We start from the raw sequence: 19,304 nt of genomic DNA, 5'->3' as shown, positions 1-19,304 counted from the left end.
CAAATGTTTTCATAAAGATCCAATTTCATAAAGGATCTAAATTTTCATAGTCATGTGGGACTGTAAGCCACAACGTTACTACCATTGTTTATACCGCCGTATAGAAATCACTGATGTACAAAGTGTGAAGAATAAAGAAGTAATTCTAGTATTTTTATTTCAAGACTATATTGCTTGAGGACAAGCAACGCTCAAGTGTGGGAATATTTGATAATGCTAAAAATGAACACATAATTCATAGCATTATTCCTCAAGAAAGACAAGCTTTTAGTTGCAATTGTTCTATTTACAAGTGATATTCGTTTAAATATTAAAAGGTGAAGACAAAAGGCAGATTCGACGATTTAAAGATGCAAACGACCAAAAAGCTCAAAAGTACAAAGTACGATCCAAGAGGTTCAATTTATTGATGAGAAGCGTCTAGAAATGACAAAAGTACAAGTTACAAAATGAAAAGTACAAAATATTAAATTGTATGCAAGGACGTTCGAAAATCCGGAACCGGGACCTAAGTCAACTTTCAATGCACGACGCAACGGAGCGAAAATTACAAGTCAACTATGCATATAAATATAATATAATATATAAATAATTCTTAAAATTATATATATATTATATTTATTTATTAAAAAATCCGTCGGCAAGCTAGGAGCCAAACTTGGATGAGCTGTAAACCAGTACTCCGCGATCGCGGAGATGTGAAGGAGAAACCCTTCGAGATCGCGGAGCACACCAAAACTGAAATGGGGCCTATAAAAGGCAACGCATTCGATCGATATTTTACACATCTTTTTCTTTCCTTTCTATCATACGTAAAATATATATATATATATATATATATATATATATATATATATATATATATATATATATATTATAATTTTAATTTTAATTTTAATTTTAAATTCTAATAATAAGGGTATGTTAGCGAATGTTGTAAGGGTGTAAGTCGAAATTCTGTCCAAGTAACGCTACGCTATTTTTAATCACTGTAAGTTATGGTTAATGTTATTTTTAAATTAATGTCTCGTAGCTAAGTTATTATTATGCTTATTTAATGCCGAAGTAATCATGATGTTGGGCTAAATATTAAAATTGGGTAATTGGGCTTTATACCATAATTGGGGTTTGAATAAAAGAACGACACTTGTGGAAATTAGACTATGGGCTATTAATGGATTTTTTATTAACTAAACGATACCTCGTTAATTTAATATATAAACTTATAATTTGACGTATTTATATATAACCACATACGCTTGAATGGGTACAGTGGGCGGGATATCTATAAATACCAATAATTGTTCATTTTACCGGACACGGAACTGGATTAATAGTTAATAGACTTGTTGAAACAGGGGTGGATTACATCCAAGGGTAATTGGTGTAATTGTTAACAAAGTAGTAAAACCTTGGTTTACACGCAGTCGATAACCTGGTGTATTCATTAAACAAAGTATTAAAACCTTGTTACAATTCGAATCCCCAGTTAGTTGGAATATTTGACTTCGGAAATAAGAATAATTTGACGAAGGCTTTCGCACTTTATATTTATGACTGATGGACTATTATGGACAAATCCGTATGGACATATCGAATAATCCAGAACAAAGGACAATTAATCCATGGGAATAAACTAGAAACAACACGTCAAACATCATGATTATGGAAGTTTAAATAAGCATAATTCCTTTATTTCATATTTAATTTCTTTTATTTTATATTTAATTGCACTTTTAATTATCGCACTTTTATTTATTATCATTATATTTAATTGCACTTTTAATTATCGTACTTTTTAATTATCGCAATTTTATTTTATCGCACTTTTATTTATCGTAATTTTATTATCGTTATTTACTTTACGCTTTAAATTAAGTTGTATTTATTTTTAATATTTTACATTAGGTTTTAACTGCGACTAAAGTTTTAAAATCGACAAACCGGTCATTAAACGGTAAAAAAACCCTTTATAATAATAATATTACTTATATATATATTGTTGTATTTTTACAAATATAGTTTTTAAATATATAGCGTTAAGCTTGTTTAAGAGATCCCTGTGGAACGAACCGGACTTACTAAAAACTACACTACTGTACGATTAGGTACACTGCCTATAAGATTTGTAGCATGGTTTAGGTATATCCACTCTATAAATAAATAAATAACTTGTGTAAAATTATATCGTACTTAATAGTATTTCCTTGTAAAAATTAATACTATTTCCTAGTACACCTCGCACACATCAGCCACCATAATTAAAAGGAGCAAGAATCGAGTCCCATTTGACCCAACCCATCTTTCTACCCGAAATATCACCGCCCCAAAAAAACCTTGATCTTAAAGATTCGAGACTTTTTAAAACAGATTCCGGGCATTTAAATAACAACATAAAATATATACCGAGACTTCCCATGATAGATTTCACGAGCGTTAATCTGCCACCTACAGATAATTAGATCGCTTTCCAGGAAGCTAATTTGGTACGGAATTTATCTACCAAAGACTCCCAACTCGAAATACGTTTCATATTGCAACCAATGGGAACACCAAGTAAGTGGTAGGAAAATTACCAACACGAGTACCTGTCACATTAGCAAAATTCATAATCTCGGAATCACTAACCCCAATGCCGAACAATTGGGACTTATTGACATTAATTCTTAAACCCGAAACAAGAAAGAAGACTTCGAGGATAGTAATAATACGCCTTAGTCTTCTAGTCTCCATTCTGAAAAAATAATGACATCATCTGCATATAAAAACTGAGAAAGAGAAATGTCAAACGATCCAATATTAATACCCCGAACATAATGAGGGTTTATATTAATGAATTTAGCCCCCGAGTTAACTACATCAAACTTAGCTTGATAAAAATCGAGAAATCTCTGTTTGATCTCAAAAGGGTCATCAATCCAAACCCCATCAACCATAAGACCTTGAAAATGTTGAGATCTACATTTATGTTTAAGAGAACCATGAAAAATTTTCGAGTTTTCGTCCCCTTCAACATCCCATTTAATTCTAGCCTTTTGAAGCATATCAAAGTCTTTTAGTTTATTGATCTCGTCCCGTTCAACAACCAGATTGTTACGTCTATTAACATCATCTACACTAGTGTTACCACCATCAATAAGAATATCAATAGCATTAATATCATTTGAAATAGTTTTCAAGCGAGGATCTTCACTATTTCTAGACTTGTGAATCCAATCTTTAACATGATACTTTAAAGAACGCATCTTGGCAACAATATCCGAATCAGGTTTTTGATTTATAGTGCTCCAAGCGTTTCTAAAAGTAATATCAAAATCGGGCCTCTCAAACCAAGAATCAAACATCTTAAAATAAGTTGGACCAAAATCCACTTTATCTTGAAAGAGTAAAATAGGAGAATGATCTGAAAATCCACGTGGAAGAACCGAGCCTTTAATATCTGAAATAGCATTAATAACGTTGTTAGACACGAAAAAACGATCCAACTTACTTAGTTTATCACCAGATTTTGTATGCCATGTAAAACGAAGCCCGCCCAAAGGAATTTCATACAGAAAATTAGAATCAATAAAATCGTTAAAAACTTGGGCATCTTGACTGTAACAACCCGAATTTTTCCGTTTGCTATCGTTACTTGTTCGTTAAGTGTTTAACGGTGGTTACTTAGACTTGTGTGTTTAATGGAATTAAATACATGCTTATTAGAGAGATTCTTTAATTAATAAGTTATATTAATCTATGAATTTATTTCGGAAGGTGAAATAACTTGAAAACGTTACGATTAAGTGTATTGCCTAAAGTGCTTTTCAGTTTACGGAACTCAGGAAAACGACGAAATAATTATTTTCAATAATTATTAACTTTAAGAAAAATTAATTTAATTTATTATTTATTTAATGAATTAAACCCGGTGATTTGGTTTCAACGACTAGTTAATGTTCTGGAGACCCGGTACGGTTAACGGCATTCGAAACGGACCACGCGCGTACCAAGAGTTAAGCAAAAACGAGCCCGAACACCCATTAAAGGGCCATTCGGCCGACCCCACCCCCATGTACCTTAATGGACTTAATTTGGTTAGTGGATCATTAGTGGTTTGTGTTTAGGCCTAATTATTAACTATAAAAGAAAAAATAAATCACAAGAACCCTTATTAGTTCCCCATTCTAGTCGACACCCTCTCCCTCTCCCCCTCTCTAGGCCGTCGGCCATCACCACCACCATACCACCATCAAAAGTTGTTTTTAGAAGAAACTCCGTGCACGAAAGACGTTCCTTTGATCATTCTACACGCGATAGTATAAGCTATTCAATCGTTTGAGGTATAATTGCAAACCCTAACTTTTCTAAATCTGAATTTTGTTCAATTACATAGTGTATTAGAGTCTAGAGCTCAATTAATGGTGTCGAGTGTCGTTATTTATCTTTTGATTGCGTAATTAACGTTGTATGTATGAAAAATGAATTTGTTTATTGATGATATGATTTAATTGACATGAAATCTGACTTTTTAATATGTTTAAATAGAAAGATATCAAAAAGTTATTAGTTTTAGACTCCGATTTTGCGTGATTTCGTTACCGTATGCTTAAGTTGTGCTTAATCGAAGATTTGACTAAGTTTTGTGCGTAATCCGAATTTTCTGAGTTGCATGCTTTGTGTTTTAGCTTATAAAAAGTGTACTACTGTATTTATTATGAAAATTTATGCAATTTAGACTTAAGATTTGCATCAAAAGATTATATAATGCTCCCGTTATGTCAAAACGAAGATTTGGTTTTTAAAGTGAGCTGTATCATTTTTCAAAGTTACATAAAAATTGCTAGAGTGGACTAGCAATTGTTTGAGACTTTGATATTCTGGAATATGTTTGTTTAAGTGTTCCTTGATATGTTTCATTTGTATGAAAACTTGCGAGAACGTGATTTTCCATGAGATATATGCTCGTCTTTGTGATGTGTCTGGTTGATGATTAAAAACTGATGAGTCTGTAAAGATTTGAAAATATGTACAAATAGGCTAAATAAATGTTTCTGATTATTTTATAACAATAATTTTGAGATGTTTTAAGATGACCCCAATTGGCAGTTTGTCAAAATCTATTTTCTATATTTTCTGATAAATATTTCAAAACTGACGCGCGAGCAGAAATTGCTGTAATGAACAATGATTAGACCCCTTCTGACTTCTGGCTTTTATTTATCGTATGAGGCTTTGGCTGGACTTTTTGGAATAAATTTTAAGTGTAGTTAATATCTGGAGTTGGTCATGATTTAATGATTTATGTGCTATGAGCTATAGTTGGATCTTTCTATGACTTCCGAAATTCTAAGACGTGCTTTAAGGTGCAAAAGTGCAATATGCTTAACTATGACTTGTAAAGTGATACTTGATCTAGGTTTGACTTATTGATCATGTTTGTATGACCTACTAAGATGTTTGACTTTAGTTGACTACTTTGACCGAGTTGACTTTAGGGTTGACTTTGGTTGACTTCCTTGGATTAGTTGACTTTTGCTTGTTTGTTGAGTCAGTCTGAGCACTAGGACTTTGCGTACACTATGGGTTGACATGGTTTGACCTATAAGTGTATACTTAAGATGATTTACTTATTTAGGTTACGTTGTTCAGTCGATATTGTTCGACAACCGTACGTTTGGCTAAGAAATTACAAGTGCTTTTGCTAAGGTGAGTCTACAGTCCCTTTTTCATCAACATTTTTGGGATGAGATACATGCTACTTTTGAAACTATTTCTTAAACTATTTTTACAACTATATTACATATTAGGCACGAGTAACTTACCAAGAATATACATATGAGTTCAGATAAAAAATCCCTTAGCTTGATTATATTAGTTACTTTATGTAAGCTCGACTTATAGGGACGATACCGTTAGGTTTAACAAACCTCGCCTAAAACATAGCAGGCGTCTATTCTGTTGTTACTCGTATACTTGATCGGTGTAGCGCAATGTATAGGGTAAACTAAAGATGTGGGCTCGGCCTACTCAAAAGTTAAAGCTTTATAATCAAGTGCTCATGATATTGTATACTTTTCCAATGATGTTTTCTAAGAAAATCTTGTGGCCTAACTTATGAAATGATTTACTAAACCTGTAGTTTCACTCAACCTTTTCGTTGACGTTTTGCATGTTTCATCTCAGGTACTTAGAGGTAGTGCTTCCGCTTATCTGATGTTATTATGCTGTTTGCTGCTAGAACTGGACGGCGTCCAGCATTTTTATTGTTTTCATTTCAAGAACAAACATTCGCATTTAAACTACTTTATTTCAAGATGTTTTGGGTCCAAAGACCTTAGTTATTTATGTCAAATGTTTTCCAGTTACATTTTCTTAAATAAATGACTTCGATTGATAATTAATGCGGATACTTTTCGGAAACGTCTCATATAGAGGGTGTGACCGCTAAACTGTGGGACCAGGAGTTAATATTCCGTTAGTGAATTCTGACGGAGTATTACATTTGGTATCAGAGCAGATCGGTTACCTAGGACTAGGCTGCATTAGAGAGTTGAGCGATATGACTTCTATTGAGTCTAGACTGTAACCTTAGACTTGTTAAGTTGCATGAACCCTAGTTACGTTAGTTATTATCTTACTTGATTTCTATAATGACATGATTACTAGATGAACTAACTTTGTGTTTTGTTTGAGTGCTAGATGACTTCTTCTAATCCTATTATTCTTACCGATTCTGACACGGAATCCTGGAAACCGTGCAAGCGCAAGGGAATACGATACTCAATTTTGTAGATGATACCGAGTCAAAACCTGAGATGGAAACCCAGCATGAGGATGAGCCTAAGGGAAAAGAACCAGAAGAGGATCCCGAGGAAGACTCGGAACCTGAATCCGAATCCAAACCCGACTTACCTTATTCGCCCCAGTCACCTTTTGTTAAACCCAACTATGTTAACCCCTACGGACCGAGAGGCCACCGTAGGATACCGAAAGGACCTGCTCGGCGTAATAACCCATTTTACAAGAGTTTTCGCTATGATAACCAGTCACTTGAGATGTGTTGCCGTTTTCATCCCTATGATGCTTCTACATCTACTTCTAAACCTAGTACCTCCACAGCTACTGCTAATGACAACAACCCCAATGATCTCACACTGCGAGTCAAAAATTTGGAGAATATGGTTGAGTATTTGTTGAAGGAGTTTCAAAAACGCAAATAGAGATCGCTCGTTTAAACTTGTTCCACGTTATTGAATACTATTTGGATATTACTGTTTATTATTTGATATTCGCACATACATTGCTAGGTGTGGTTTTACTTATGTGGTTTTGCTTATGACATGAGAGATTATGCTACTTTTGTTGCTTATGCATGATATTTGAACGAGATTTTTATTACTTTAAGTGTTGGATTTATTAATGATTGAACGTGCTTAGTGTTCCTACTGCTAATGTTAATTAGTGATATTGCTACTAGTGTACATTGTCCTCACTACTGCTATTACTACACGCTATGTATCGCTATTACTTATTATTAGTTCTACTAGAATCGCTACGATTTAATATTATCTACTATGCATCATCCCGTTGCTAGTATAATTTTTATATGTCAATTTCATTAACGCTAACCGAATGTGTTATCTTGACCAGAAAGATAATGCCGCCCAAGCAAGTTTCCCAAGCTGATGTTCGTCAGTGGATCACCGAAGGATTGACCGAGGCCATGGTAGAACTCCGTAATGGAACCAACATCAACAATGTGAACGCTACCAATCAGCGAAACCAGGATACAACCAATACTCAGAACAATGGACAAGCAGGGTGTACGTATAAGACCTTATTGAGTTGCGAACCACACTCGTTTAATGGCACCAAAGGTCCAGTTGGTTTGACTCGATGGTTTGAGAAGCTTGAGTCTGTTTTCCGTATCAGCGGTTGTAGAGATGCGGATAGAATGAAGTTTGCAACTTCTAAGTTATCAGATGGCACCTTGACATGGTGGAATACTTATGCAAATTTCGTAGGTATGGATCAGGCTTTTGAGACTCCAAGGGAGGATTTGAAACGATGGATGATCGAAGAGTATTGTCCCTACACAGAAACGGTTAAGATGGAGCGGGAACTCCAAAACTTGAAACTAGTGGGTACTGATCTGGCCAGTTACAACAAGAGATTCTTTGAGCTTGCTCTCATGTGTCCACATATGGTTACTCCCGAACGTCGCAAGATCACTCTTTATGCGAAAGGTTTGACCGAGAGGATTCAAAGCGGTGTGACTACTTTGAAGCCGAGAACTATACAAGAGGCTGTAGAGATGCTAGTGAGTTGTTAGACCAAGTTGAACAGCGAGGAAAGACTCCTACTTCGACCGAGACAAAAACTTATGAAAACAAGAGGAAATGGAACAACAATAATAACAACTCGGGGAAGAATTTTGTGACGACCCAGAAAATATCGACTAATTTTAAATCAAACTCTCGATACAATATTATATTTTTGACACGATAAGAAAAGTATGTTAGGTTGAGTCTCAAAAATTTTGAACTGTTTCATATATTCATTTGACTTTCGACCATTTCTGACGATTCACGAACAAATATTCGTAAATAGATATGTGTGTGTGTGTGTGTATATATATATATATAATAATTGAAAGTATAATTTGAAATATTAAATGTGGTTGTTATGAAATATGATATTATGATAATTATTATTTAAAACATATCTACATATATAAATAAAGTATATTAAATATATATTTTGTGATTTCGAATCTAATTAGTAAACGACAGTAACACTGAATTGCCATTCGATGTATATTAAACAAGTTTAATGCGAACTTATTTGATTTTAAAATAAACAGTTATCCGAAAATGAGTTATATAAATTATAGGCATATTAAAAATGTATTTAGGAGCTAATTGTTAAATTTGAACACTCTTCATATTTTATCTGGAATCGAGCGCGGACAGTGATGTAATTTTTATTTAATAGTTAATGACCAGAATAAATAAATGGACTTAATGTAAAAATTGGAAAATTATTCCGAAAACTTTTATGTTTAACTGATTAGCAATGGACACGATATAACACTGCATGATTTGATAATAAGCCAATTCATCCAGCGGCTTAACTGTGGCACATTCTATGATTTTTATTAATTAATGTTTTGCTTTTGTTTTTGTCTTTCACTAACCACCATATAACATATAATATATATATATATATATATATATATATATATATATATATATATATATATATATATATATATATATATATATATATATATATATATATATATATATATACCTACATACACCCATGAATCAAATTGGCTAAAATGAATGATAAGGACTACTGTGTTTAATCATCACTTTTTACATATAATATATATAAACATATTACATATGCATATATAGATAACACAAATATATATTACATACATTCATCCCATCACCTATAATCAACACCTTCACCTTATTCTTCAAACAACCATCTTCTTGTTACTTTTACCGCTAGAGTTCTTGATCGATTACAACCAACACCTAAGATCATCACAACCTAATCAAATACCATCATCATCTAAACTACTACTATTTTCGTTTACAAACTATAAACAATGCACACCGCAACTCTACTTTATGTTTCTTTTTTTTCTCTAACTCGAATACCACCACCTTTGATCATCATCCCCATTTAAACACCACCATCATCATCTTATGAACATCACCTATGTAAACACCCAACACCGCCATCGGTTCATTCATTACCACAATCGAACCACCATCATCATATATGATTTCTGTTGTTCGGTTTCACTCTCCACCCCAAAACCAAAAACCTTTCGGTTCTAGTTGCAGGCAACCAGGAACCATCAACATTGCTAAACCCATCAACATTATCATCCAAAACCATACGCGTATGTTGTTGTTTCAACTCGAGTTCTCTTATTACGATTGCTGTTATCAATGAACACCACTACACAAACACTGCTGCAGACCTTGATCACCTCCGGCCAACCACCTCACTATCCTCTCTCTCACTATATCTCTCTATCTTTCACCTTCGTGAAACCCAAATGTTGCTAGCTGCTGTTACTTCCGTTCTATTTATATTCCGGGTTCAACACAAACACCAAGACCATCGAAAACAACCACCAAAATCATCACCTTCATTAGCTATTGCTTCTACCAGACTTCAACAACAAAACCCCAACGAAACCCTCCTTGTTGGGCTAATGTTCGAACCAGGCTAGTACTATTTTTTTTAAGAACATTCATCTTGTTTTATTCTCTGCTATATTATTCGATCACCATCATCATTAAATATCACGAACAGTACTCAAAAACCTGTAAATACTATATATGCGATGATAACTTTTTTCTATTTTATCGAAAACCCACTTTATCAACCCTTGTTTAAACCTGTAACTGCTATCGTTTAATAACCTATTACTATTCGGATACACATAAACACAACAATCAATGAACCCTCTTTAATTAATGTTAACCTGCTATTGTTCTATTCGGATTTCCTAATTTAACGAATGATATCAACACCTGCACACTTTCTGTTCTTCTGTTTCTGATTTAAGATAAAAACCAAACCCACAACCTGCTGCTTCTGTTTTGATGTTCAAACCGAACCCAGATCACTATTAATCGATGTTACGTTTATCATTCCTGTACAATCAAAACCCACTTGGACATGATTTGCTACCGCACGTTTCCTTTTTCTTCTTTTTTCCTTAATGGCCGACATCCCTTTAACAATGACAACCCACTTGATTAATTTATTAGAGAAATAAATAATGATGAATGTGCAATAATTTTACTCCTAATACCATTCGAGTATTACCCAACAGAACCTACTAACGTATTACTGAATTGGGCCACTGATGGACCATGTACATTTTGAATCATTTGTATTAGGGACTACAAATTTGGGCCGTATCTATTGTTTTGTTGGGCCAAGATCAAAGTACTTTTTCTGCTGGGCTTATGCTTTGGTTTTTCTAATTGGGCCGCTAAGTTTGAATTTCCTAAATTGGGCCGAAGAGATTAAGTTAGGAGATGAAAACCGATACATGATAAGAAAACGATTTCGTTAATAATTATGATTCTGTGATTCTGCGATTTTGATGAAGACACGAAGATGATTTAATGATGATAGTGAGTTTTGATAATGATTACGATGATGATGATATCAAATAAAAGATGATGATAAATAGTGATCATGATAATGGTGAATTAGTTGATTAAGTTAGAAAGATGATGTAGATATAGGATGATCTTGATATATGGTGATCGTGATTAAGTAAAATGATGCTAAGGATGATGTAAGTAGTTGTGATGATAGATGATATTAACATGATAAACAAGATGATGATACATATAGTTATGATGATGAAGAGATTGTGATATGATAATAACGGGTTAAAAGAATAAATGGTATGAATTAAAACAGAAAATAAGTAATGGAGCATTGGTTTGGGAGTGTTATCGGGTTAGCGGGAGGTAGCGGGTTCAAACCCGGGCTTGGGCATTGTTTTTACGGGCTACTTCTTTGAGGTAGTATTTCTATTACCATTATTATTATTATTATTATTATTATTATTATTATTATTATTATTATTATTATTATTATTATTATTATTATTATTATTATTATTATTATTATTATTATTATTATTATTATTATTATTAGTATTATTATTATTATTATTATTATTATTATTATTATAATTATTATTATTATTAAACTAACACTAAATATTAAAATTATGATTATTATTATTATTATTATCATTTGTATTAATAGGATTGTCAAAATTATTATTATTATCATTATTATTAAAATCATTATTATTTTAACATTAAAATTATTATTTTTAACATTATTATTATTATTATCATCATTTGTATTACTAATACTACCATTAGTATTATCATTATTATTACAACAAATATTATTTATATAAAATATAATTATTACATGTAACATAACTATAGTAATATTTATATAATAAATATTAATAAATGTAATTAATTAAGTTATTAATGAAACACATGATTTAAAATAATAATTAAAATCACTAATAAGATAAAAATCTGTTCGATTTTCATTACATGTATTAATATACATAAATGATATAGGTTCGTGAATCCGAGGCCAACCCTACAATTGTTCAATTCCGTCGTATGCATATTTTTACTACAACATATCGTATTGTGAGTTTCATTTGCTCCTTTTTTAAATACTTTTGCAATATATATTTTGGGACTGAGAATACATGCGATGCTTTTATAACTGTTTTACGAAATAGACACAAGTACTTAAAACTACATTCTATGGTTGGATTATTATACCGGATATCACCCTTTTTAGCTTGGTAGCCTAAGAATTTGGGAACAGACCCCCAAATTGACGCGGATCCTGAAGATAGATCTATCGGCCTAACAAACCCCATCCAGGTTATGGATGCTTTAGTACTTTGATTTTTATATACAGATGAGTGTACCTGTATATTTGGGGATATTCTAGATGCATTTGTTAATGTCGGTTACCAGGTGTTCACCATATAAATGATTTTTAATTCGCAGGTTATGCGTACTATTTTGTACTCGGGTTACGTGTACAATTAAATATCTGAAATCTTGTGGTCTATTAAAATATTAAAATGATTGTTATGATAAACCAATGAACTCCCCAACCTTTTGGTTGACACTTTTAAGCATGTTTATTCTCAGGTATGAAAGAAATCTTCCGCTATGCATTTGCTCATTTTAGAGATATTTTTTGAAGTCATTCATGACATATTTCAAAAGATGTTGCATTCGAGTCCTTGAGTTCATCAAGATTATTATTAAGTCAATTATAGTTGGATATATTATGAAATGGTATGCATGCCATCAACTTTCGATGTAAAGAAAGTTTGTCTTTTAAAAACGAATGCAATGTTTGTAAAATATATCATATAGAGGTCAAATACCTCGCAATGAAATCAACTATTGTGAATCGTTTATAATGTATATGAACGGGTCCTTTCAGTTGGTATCAGAGCTGTGGTCTTAGCGAACCAGGTCTTGCATTAGTGTGTCTAACTGATAGTTGTTTAGATGCATTAGTGAGTCTGGACTTCGACCGTGTCTGCATGTCAAAAGTTTTGCTTATCATTTCGTGTCAAAAATTACCTACTTATCATCCTTAGGAAATTACCGTCTTATCATTCTTAGTCTAGACACATCTTACTGCATTGATTATATGAATAGTGTATAGATAAAATTCATATCTTAGCGTATCTGCTAATTCATATCTTAGCGTATCTGTTACTGTAAACTATGCCTAGTATATTCCGTAAATTCCTCCGTAATCTACGAAATCTTTTGTTCTATACATATAGATACTCTATGTAATTAGAATACCATCCGATAGCCGAAAATCATTTCATATCGAAAAATTCTTTATTCAATCGTACAAAATGGAACTCGCCACTAGTTCAAGTCCCTCAGATTTCGATATGGATTTTCACTCAAGCTCCGAAAGCAGCATCACCAGAATGGATCAACCAATTAGCCATCATCTATTCTGGATGAATTGGGGATGGGTTCATAGCCTACTTAATTATTGAAGACAAGAAGAAGGTGATCCCTTCCATCCACCATATTGCCCTCTTGGCGAAGAACCTGAAGCACTTACCTGCGAACCTATCCGAAACACCACTTTCAGCCTCATTTCCAGGGTAGCTCGTCACGATTATATTCTATCCACAATTCTAGATCTTATTCACCCACTCGTTCCGACCGACAATCATCCCGGAATAATGGAAGAAGTCAACGAACTTCACGCTCGAGTAATCAATTTGGATAATATGGTGCAAAACTTACCAGCTTCAGCAACATTACCAGCACCAACAGTACCACCAACATCAACACCAGTACCACCAACAACCCAAATTTCAACATCACATGCCTCAACATCTCATTCTGTACCTCGAGTATAATCATCGTTCTACATGACGTTCTACATCATTTATCTTCGTTCTACATGGCGATTATGTAATCTCTAATATTTTAGAGATTATATATTCTTGTTCTAATGGTAAATCAAATGAGTTTAATATCATATTGACTCAATAAATCCATGATTACATCTGAAGAAAATATATATGTATATATGTTTTCATAAAGATTGTAATTAAAAATTCTTTTGTACAAACTGTTAATGGTGAAAATATTTTAACGGGTAGGTAATACCCGAGGAATATTTAGATTTCACATTAATAAGTTATACTGTACATTCTTTCAAATCTGATTCAACAGTCATTTACTATCCTACTTACATCCACAGATATACGTGTTTGTTCACCGCAGAATAACCATTTTCATTCAATTTCATATTTGGATTTTGACCTATCAGAATCCAACAAGTGGCATAATGAAGAAAACATTGGACAGAAATAAAATATGTTAGAAACAAACAAATTAACTATGAGAAATTCTATTAAGAATCCATGCTAACTATTCCTAGCTAACTGTTCCTAGATAACTGCTAATTCCCTATTACACTTTAATTATCGTAAATTTATTTATCGCAATTTAATTATCGCAATTTATTTATCGCAATTTTCATTCTCGCAATTTTATTTATCGTCATTTAATTTCTGTTATTAATTTTATGCACTTTAAATATCGTCGGATAAATCGGGACACGTATACAATGTTTTGACATATCATATCGACGTCATCTATATATATTATTTGGAATAACCATAGACACTCTATATGCGGTAATGCTCGAATAGCTATACATGGTTGAGGTTGATTCTATAATAATATATATACCTTGAGTTGTGATCGAGTCTGAGACATGTATACAATGGGTCATTATACGTATTAATTAATTCGAATATTATATATTAAACTATATATGAATTATTGAATTACTCACTGTGAACTACTAACATTGGACAATTAAAATGAATTAAAATATTGATTATAACATATGAAACTAAACATTTCTTCAAGTTTGCCACTTGATTTCATCTTAAACCACATTTGTATCTTGACGATTACAATCTGTGTTCAAACCTTTCATGATTGTTGAAAACACCTTAATCGAGAGGTGAACCAACTGCACTTCATGTACGGAAGAAAAGATTGATGCATATAGTTATGCACCTGAAAAACTCTCGAAAACTAAGTAAACGTTTAACACGTAGCTGTGCTAATTCCTTTAGCGTTATTATTACCGAAAATAACTTTGCAACTCCTATTCGAGATAGCAAGTTTTGTCACAGCTCCAGCAAGCCAACTTCTACTTTTCGTTCGAAACAACCTTATTATAACCTTAATATATATGCGTGTTCTTTTATTGTTACCGGGGAACCTTTTATATTCCACCATATTACCAGCAGACGTACCAGCAACCTCGTTGCTTCTTGGCTTAAATCTCTTCAATAGATAAATCACTATATTTATCTATTGAAGTCTTATCATAAACTCATCGGCATCTTGTAACGATAATTACCATACCAAATACCGGGAGGCATCAATCGATAATCTTGAATTTCTCAGCAATTCTACGACAACAATTATATATATATATATATATATATATATATATATATATATATATATATATATATATATATATATATATATATATATATATATATATATATATATATATATATATATATATATATATATATATATATATATATATATATAATAACTTCTAACTCCTGGATTTACGAACTTCAATTCTGAATTTTTGAAAAGCGCTTTAGCCTATGAATCAGTTTTCTGAGTTTTGAAAAAGCTGATGAAGCAGTGAAAATGGAAGACTGCCTTAACAGTCAAAAGTTTGATAATAAAGAATGGAGTGTTGAAAAAGCTCAAAGATTTTGATACTGAAAAATGAATTGAGCAAACCATGAAGGAGACTCTGAACAAATCATAATGACTAAACTTGTACATAAAGAATCCAGATGATTCTGTTTCTGATGAAATCTTTAGCGAATACCTTGCTCCTTAACCGCTCTAAATCATCGCGAATAAATTTCTTCATCACAATTTGATTCTAACATTCCAAGATATTATCGTATCTTTCATTATTAAAATCCTAAATATTTCTGAAGATATCTTTATAAATATTCTTGTCCGATATTATTTATCTCTTCGCGTTATCTGTATTACATCATAGAAGAAACTGTTTCAGTTTCTAAAATTTTGAAAAATTCGAATTTAAATTATGAATGTTTTAAAGTAGTGTTGGGAACTGAAGCATGAGTTAGTATAATATAATGACACTTGATCAACGTGATTATATTACAGTAAGTCATGCTGAGTTTCTAATGGAACGTGATGATTCACAGACCCTACCGTCATCATATGTCATGTTACACGACTCTTACATTCTATCTAATCTATAAACATATCAAGAACATATTTTCTTGATAGTTCTATCTTCTCTCTTGAATTCTGGTAATTTAACCAATCAAGATGATGCTATTACAATCTCTCTCTTAGAACATTAGTCATGTTCATTCGAAACTTCATACTTATGAATTATGGACCATTATTCGCTTTACTTAAGATCGGGAAGAGAAAACAAAAATATGAAGCTTCAAAATAGAAGAAAGTAGAGGAATGGTGTAAATAATGGAGCGGAAGAGATGAATTTATAGAGAAATATCAGACATAGTAATCGAGGCAGATTACCGCATTTATTTAAAGAGGATCTTAATTTCCTTAATTACCGAAGAACCAAATCTTATTACGAAGATTTTCTCTAAATCCCTTGAATTCCGAAAATCAACCGTGACTACGTCACCGGTTAAGACGAACATGCAATTATTCATTTCACTCTTTTATGATAGCTTCACTCGTACTCTTCGAATAATCGAATTATTTTATCCTTATTACTCAATGGTGATAAAACTCTATTTATCAACTCAAATTCGTCATAAAAACATTCTTATTGTTAGCCATGACGACCTCAATCAAATTTCGAGACAAAATTTCTTTAACGGGTAGGTACTGTGACGACCCGAAAATTTTTGACTAATTTTAAATCAAACTCTCGATACGATATTATATTTTTGACACGATAAGAAAAGTCTGTTAGCTTGAGTCTCAAAAATTTTGAATTGTTTCATATATTCATTTGACTTTCGACCATTTCCGACGATTCACGAACAAATATTCGTAAATAGATATGTGTGTGTGTGTGTATATATATATATAAATATATATATATATATATATATATATATATATATATATATATATATATATATATATATATATATAATAATTGGAAGTATAATTTGAAATATTAAATGTGGCTGTTATGAAATATGATATTATGATAATTATTATTTAAAACATATCTACATATATAAATAAAGTATATTAAATATATATTTTGTGATTTCGAATCTAATTAGTAAACGACAGTAACACTGAATTGCCATTCGATGTATATTAAACAAGTTTAATGCGAACTTATTTGATTTTAAAATAAACGGTTATCCAAAAATGAGTTATATAAATTATAGGCATATTAAAAATGTATTTATGAGCTAATTGTTAAATTTGAACACTCTTCATATTTTATCTGGAATCGAGCGCGGACAGTGATGTAATTTTTATTTAATATTTAATGACCAGAATAAATAAATGGACTTAATGTAAAAATTGGAAAATTATTCCGAAAACTTTTATGTTTAACTGATTAGCAATGGACACGATATAACACTGCGTGATTTGATAATAAGCCAATTCATCCAGCGGCTTAACTGTGGCACATTCTATGATTTTATTAATTAATGTTTTGCTTTTGTTTTTGTCTTTCACTAACCACCATATAACATATAATATATATATAGATACCTACATACACCCATGAATCAAATTGGCTAAAATGAATGATAAGGACTACTGTGTTTAATCATCACTTTTTACATATAATATATATAAACATATTACATATGCATATATAGATAACACAAATATATATTACATACATTCATCCCATCACCTATAATCAACACCTTCACCTTATTCTTCAAACAACCATCTTCTTGTTACTTTTACCGCTAGAGTTCTTGATCGATTACAACCAACACCTAAGATCATCACAACCTAATCAAATACCATCATGATATAAACTACTACTATTTTCGTTTACAAACTATAAACAACGCACATCGCAACTCAACTTTATGTTTCTTTTTTTTCTCTAACTCGAATACCACCACCTTTGATCATCATCCCCATTTAAACACCACCATCATCATCTTATGAACATCATCTATGTAAACACCCAACACCACCATCGGTTCATTCATTACCACAATCGAACCACCATCATCATATATGATTTCTATTGTTCGGTTTCACTCTCCACCCCAAAACCAAAAACCTTTCGGTTCTAGTTGCAGGCAACCAGGAACCATCAACATTGTTAAACCCATCAACATTATCATCCAAAACCATACGTGTATGTTGTTATTTCAACTCGAGTTCTCTTGTTACGATTGCTGTTATCAATGAACACCAATACACAAACACTGCTGCAGACCTTGATCACCTCTGACCAACCACCTCACTCTCCTCTCTCTCACTATATCTCTCTATCTTTCACCTTCGTGAAACCCAAATGTTGCTAGCTGCTGTTACTTTCGTTCTATTTCTATTCCGGGTTCAACACAAACACCAAGACCATCGAAAACAACCACCAAAATCATCACCTTCGTTTGCTATTGCTTCTACCCGACTTCAACAACAAAACCCCAACGAAACCCTCCTTGTTGGGCTAATGTTCGAACCAGGCCAGTACTATTTTTTTTTACGAACATTCATCTTGTTTTATTCTCTGCTATATTATTCGATCACCATCATCATTAAATATCACGAACAGTACTCAAAAACCTGCAAATACTATATATGCGATGATAACTTTTTCTATTTTGTCAAAAACCCACTTTATCAACCCTTGTTTAAACCTGCAACTGCTATCGTTTGATAACCTATTACTATTCGGATACACACAAACACAATAATCAACGAACCCTTTTTAATTAATGTTAACCTGCTATTGTTCTATTCGGATTTCCTAATTTAACGAATGATATCAACACCTGCACACTTTCTGTTCTTCTGTTTCTGATTTAAGATAAAAACCAAACCCACAACCTGTTGCTTCTGTTTTGATGTTCAAACTGAACCCAGATCACTATTACTCGATGTTACGTTTATCATTCTTGTACAATCAAAACCCACTTAGACGTGATTTGCTACTGCACGTTTCCT

General features: G+C 32.3%; 1 protein-coding gene across 1 annotated transcript; it reads right to left on the bottom strand.

The window, feature by feature from the left end:
* Positions 1-2,714: 2,714 nt before the first annotated feature.
* On the bottom strand, positions 2,715-4,054 carry LOC139888921 (uncharacterized). The gene is made up of 2 exons (XM_071871902.1): positions 3,979-4,054; positions 2,715-3,439 (listed from the first exon to the last, which is right to left on the bottom strand). Exons 1-2 carry the CDS (start codon positions 4,052-4,054, stop codon positions 2,715-2,717), a joined length of 801 nt encoding a protein of 266 aa, XP_071728003.1.
* Between the last annotated feature and the right edge of the window lie 15,250 nt (positions 4,055-19,304).

Source organism: Rutidosis leptorrhynchoides, chromosome 2 (assembly GCF_046630445.1).
Source record: "Rutidosis leptorrhynchoides isolate AG116_Rl617_1_P2 chromosome 2, CSIRO_AGI_Rlap_v1, whole genome shotgun sequence".
NCBI classification, from domain to species: domain Eukaryota; kingdom Viridiplantae; phylum Streptophyta; class Magnoliopsida; order Asterales; family Asteraceae; genus Rutidosis; species Rutidosis leptorrhynchoides.
This window is presented reverse-complemented; position numbering and strand designations above follow the sequence as displayed.

Excerpts from the sequence above, each read along its gene's own strand:
- LOC139888921 (XM_071871902.1), bottom strand. The coding sequence starts at position 4,054 with ATGGGGGTGGGGTCGGCCGAATGGCCCTTTAATGGGTGTTCGGGCTCG. Across the intron at positions 3,440-3,978 it reads TAACTCTTGGTACGCGCGTG|ATATTAAAGGCTCGGTTCTT; the intron begins GTCCGTTTCGAA and ends ATGCTATTTCAG.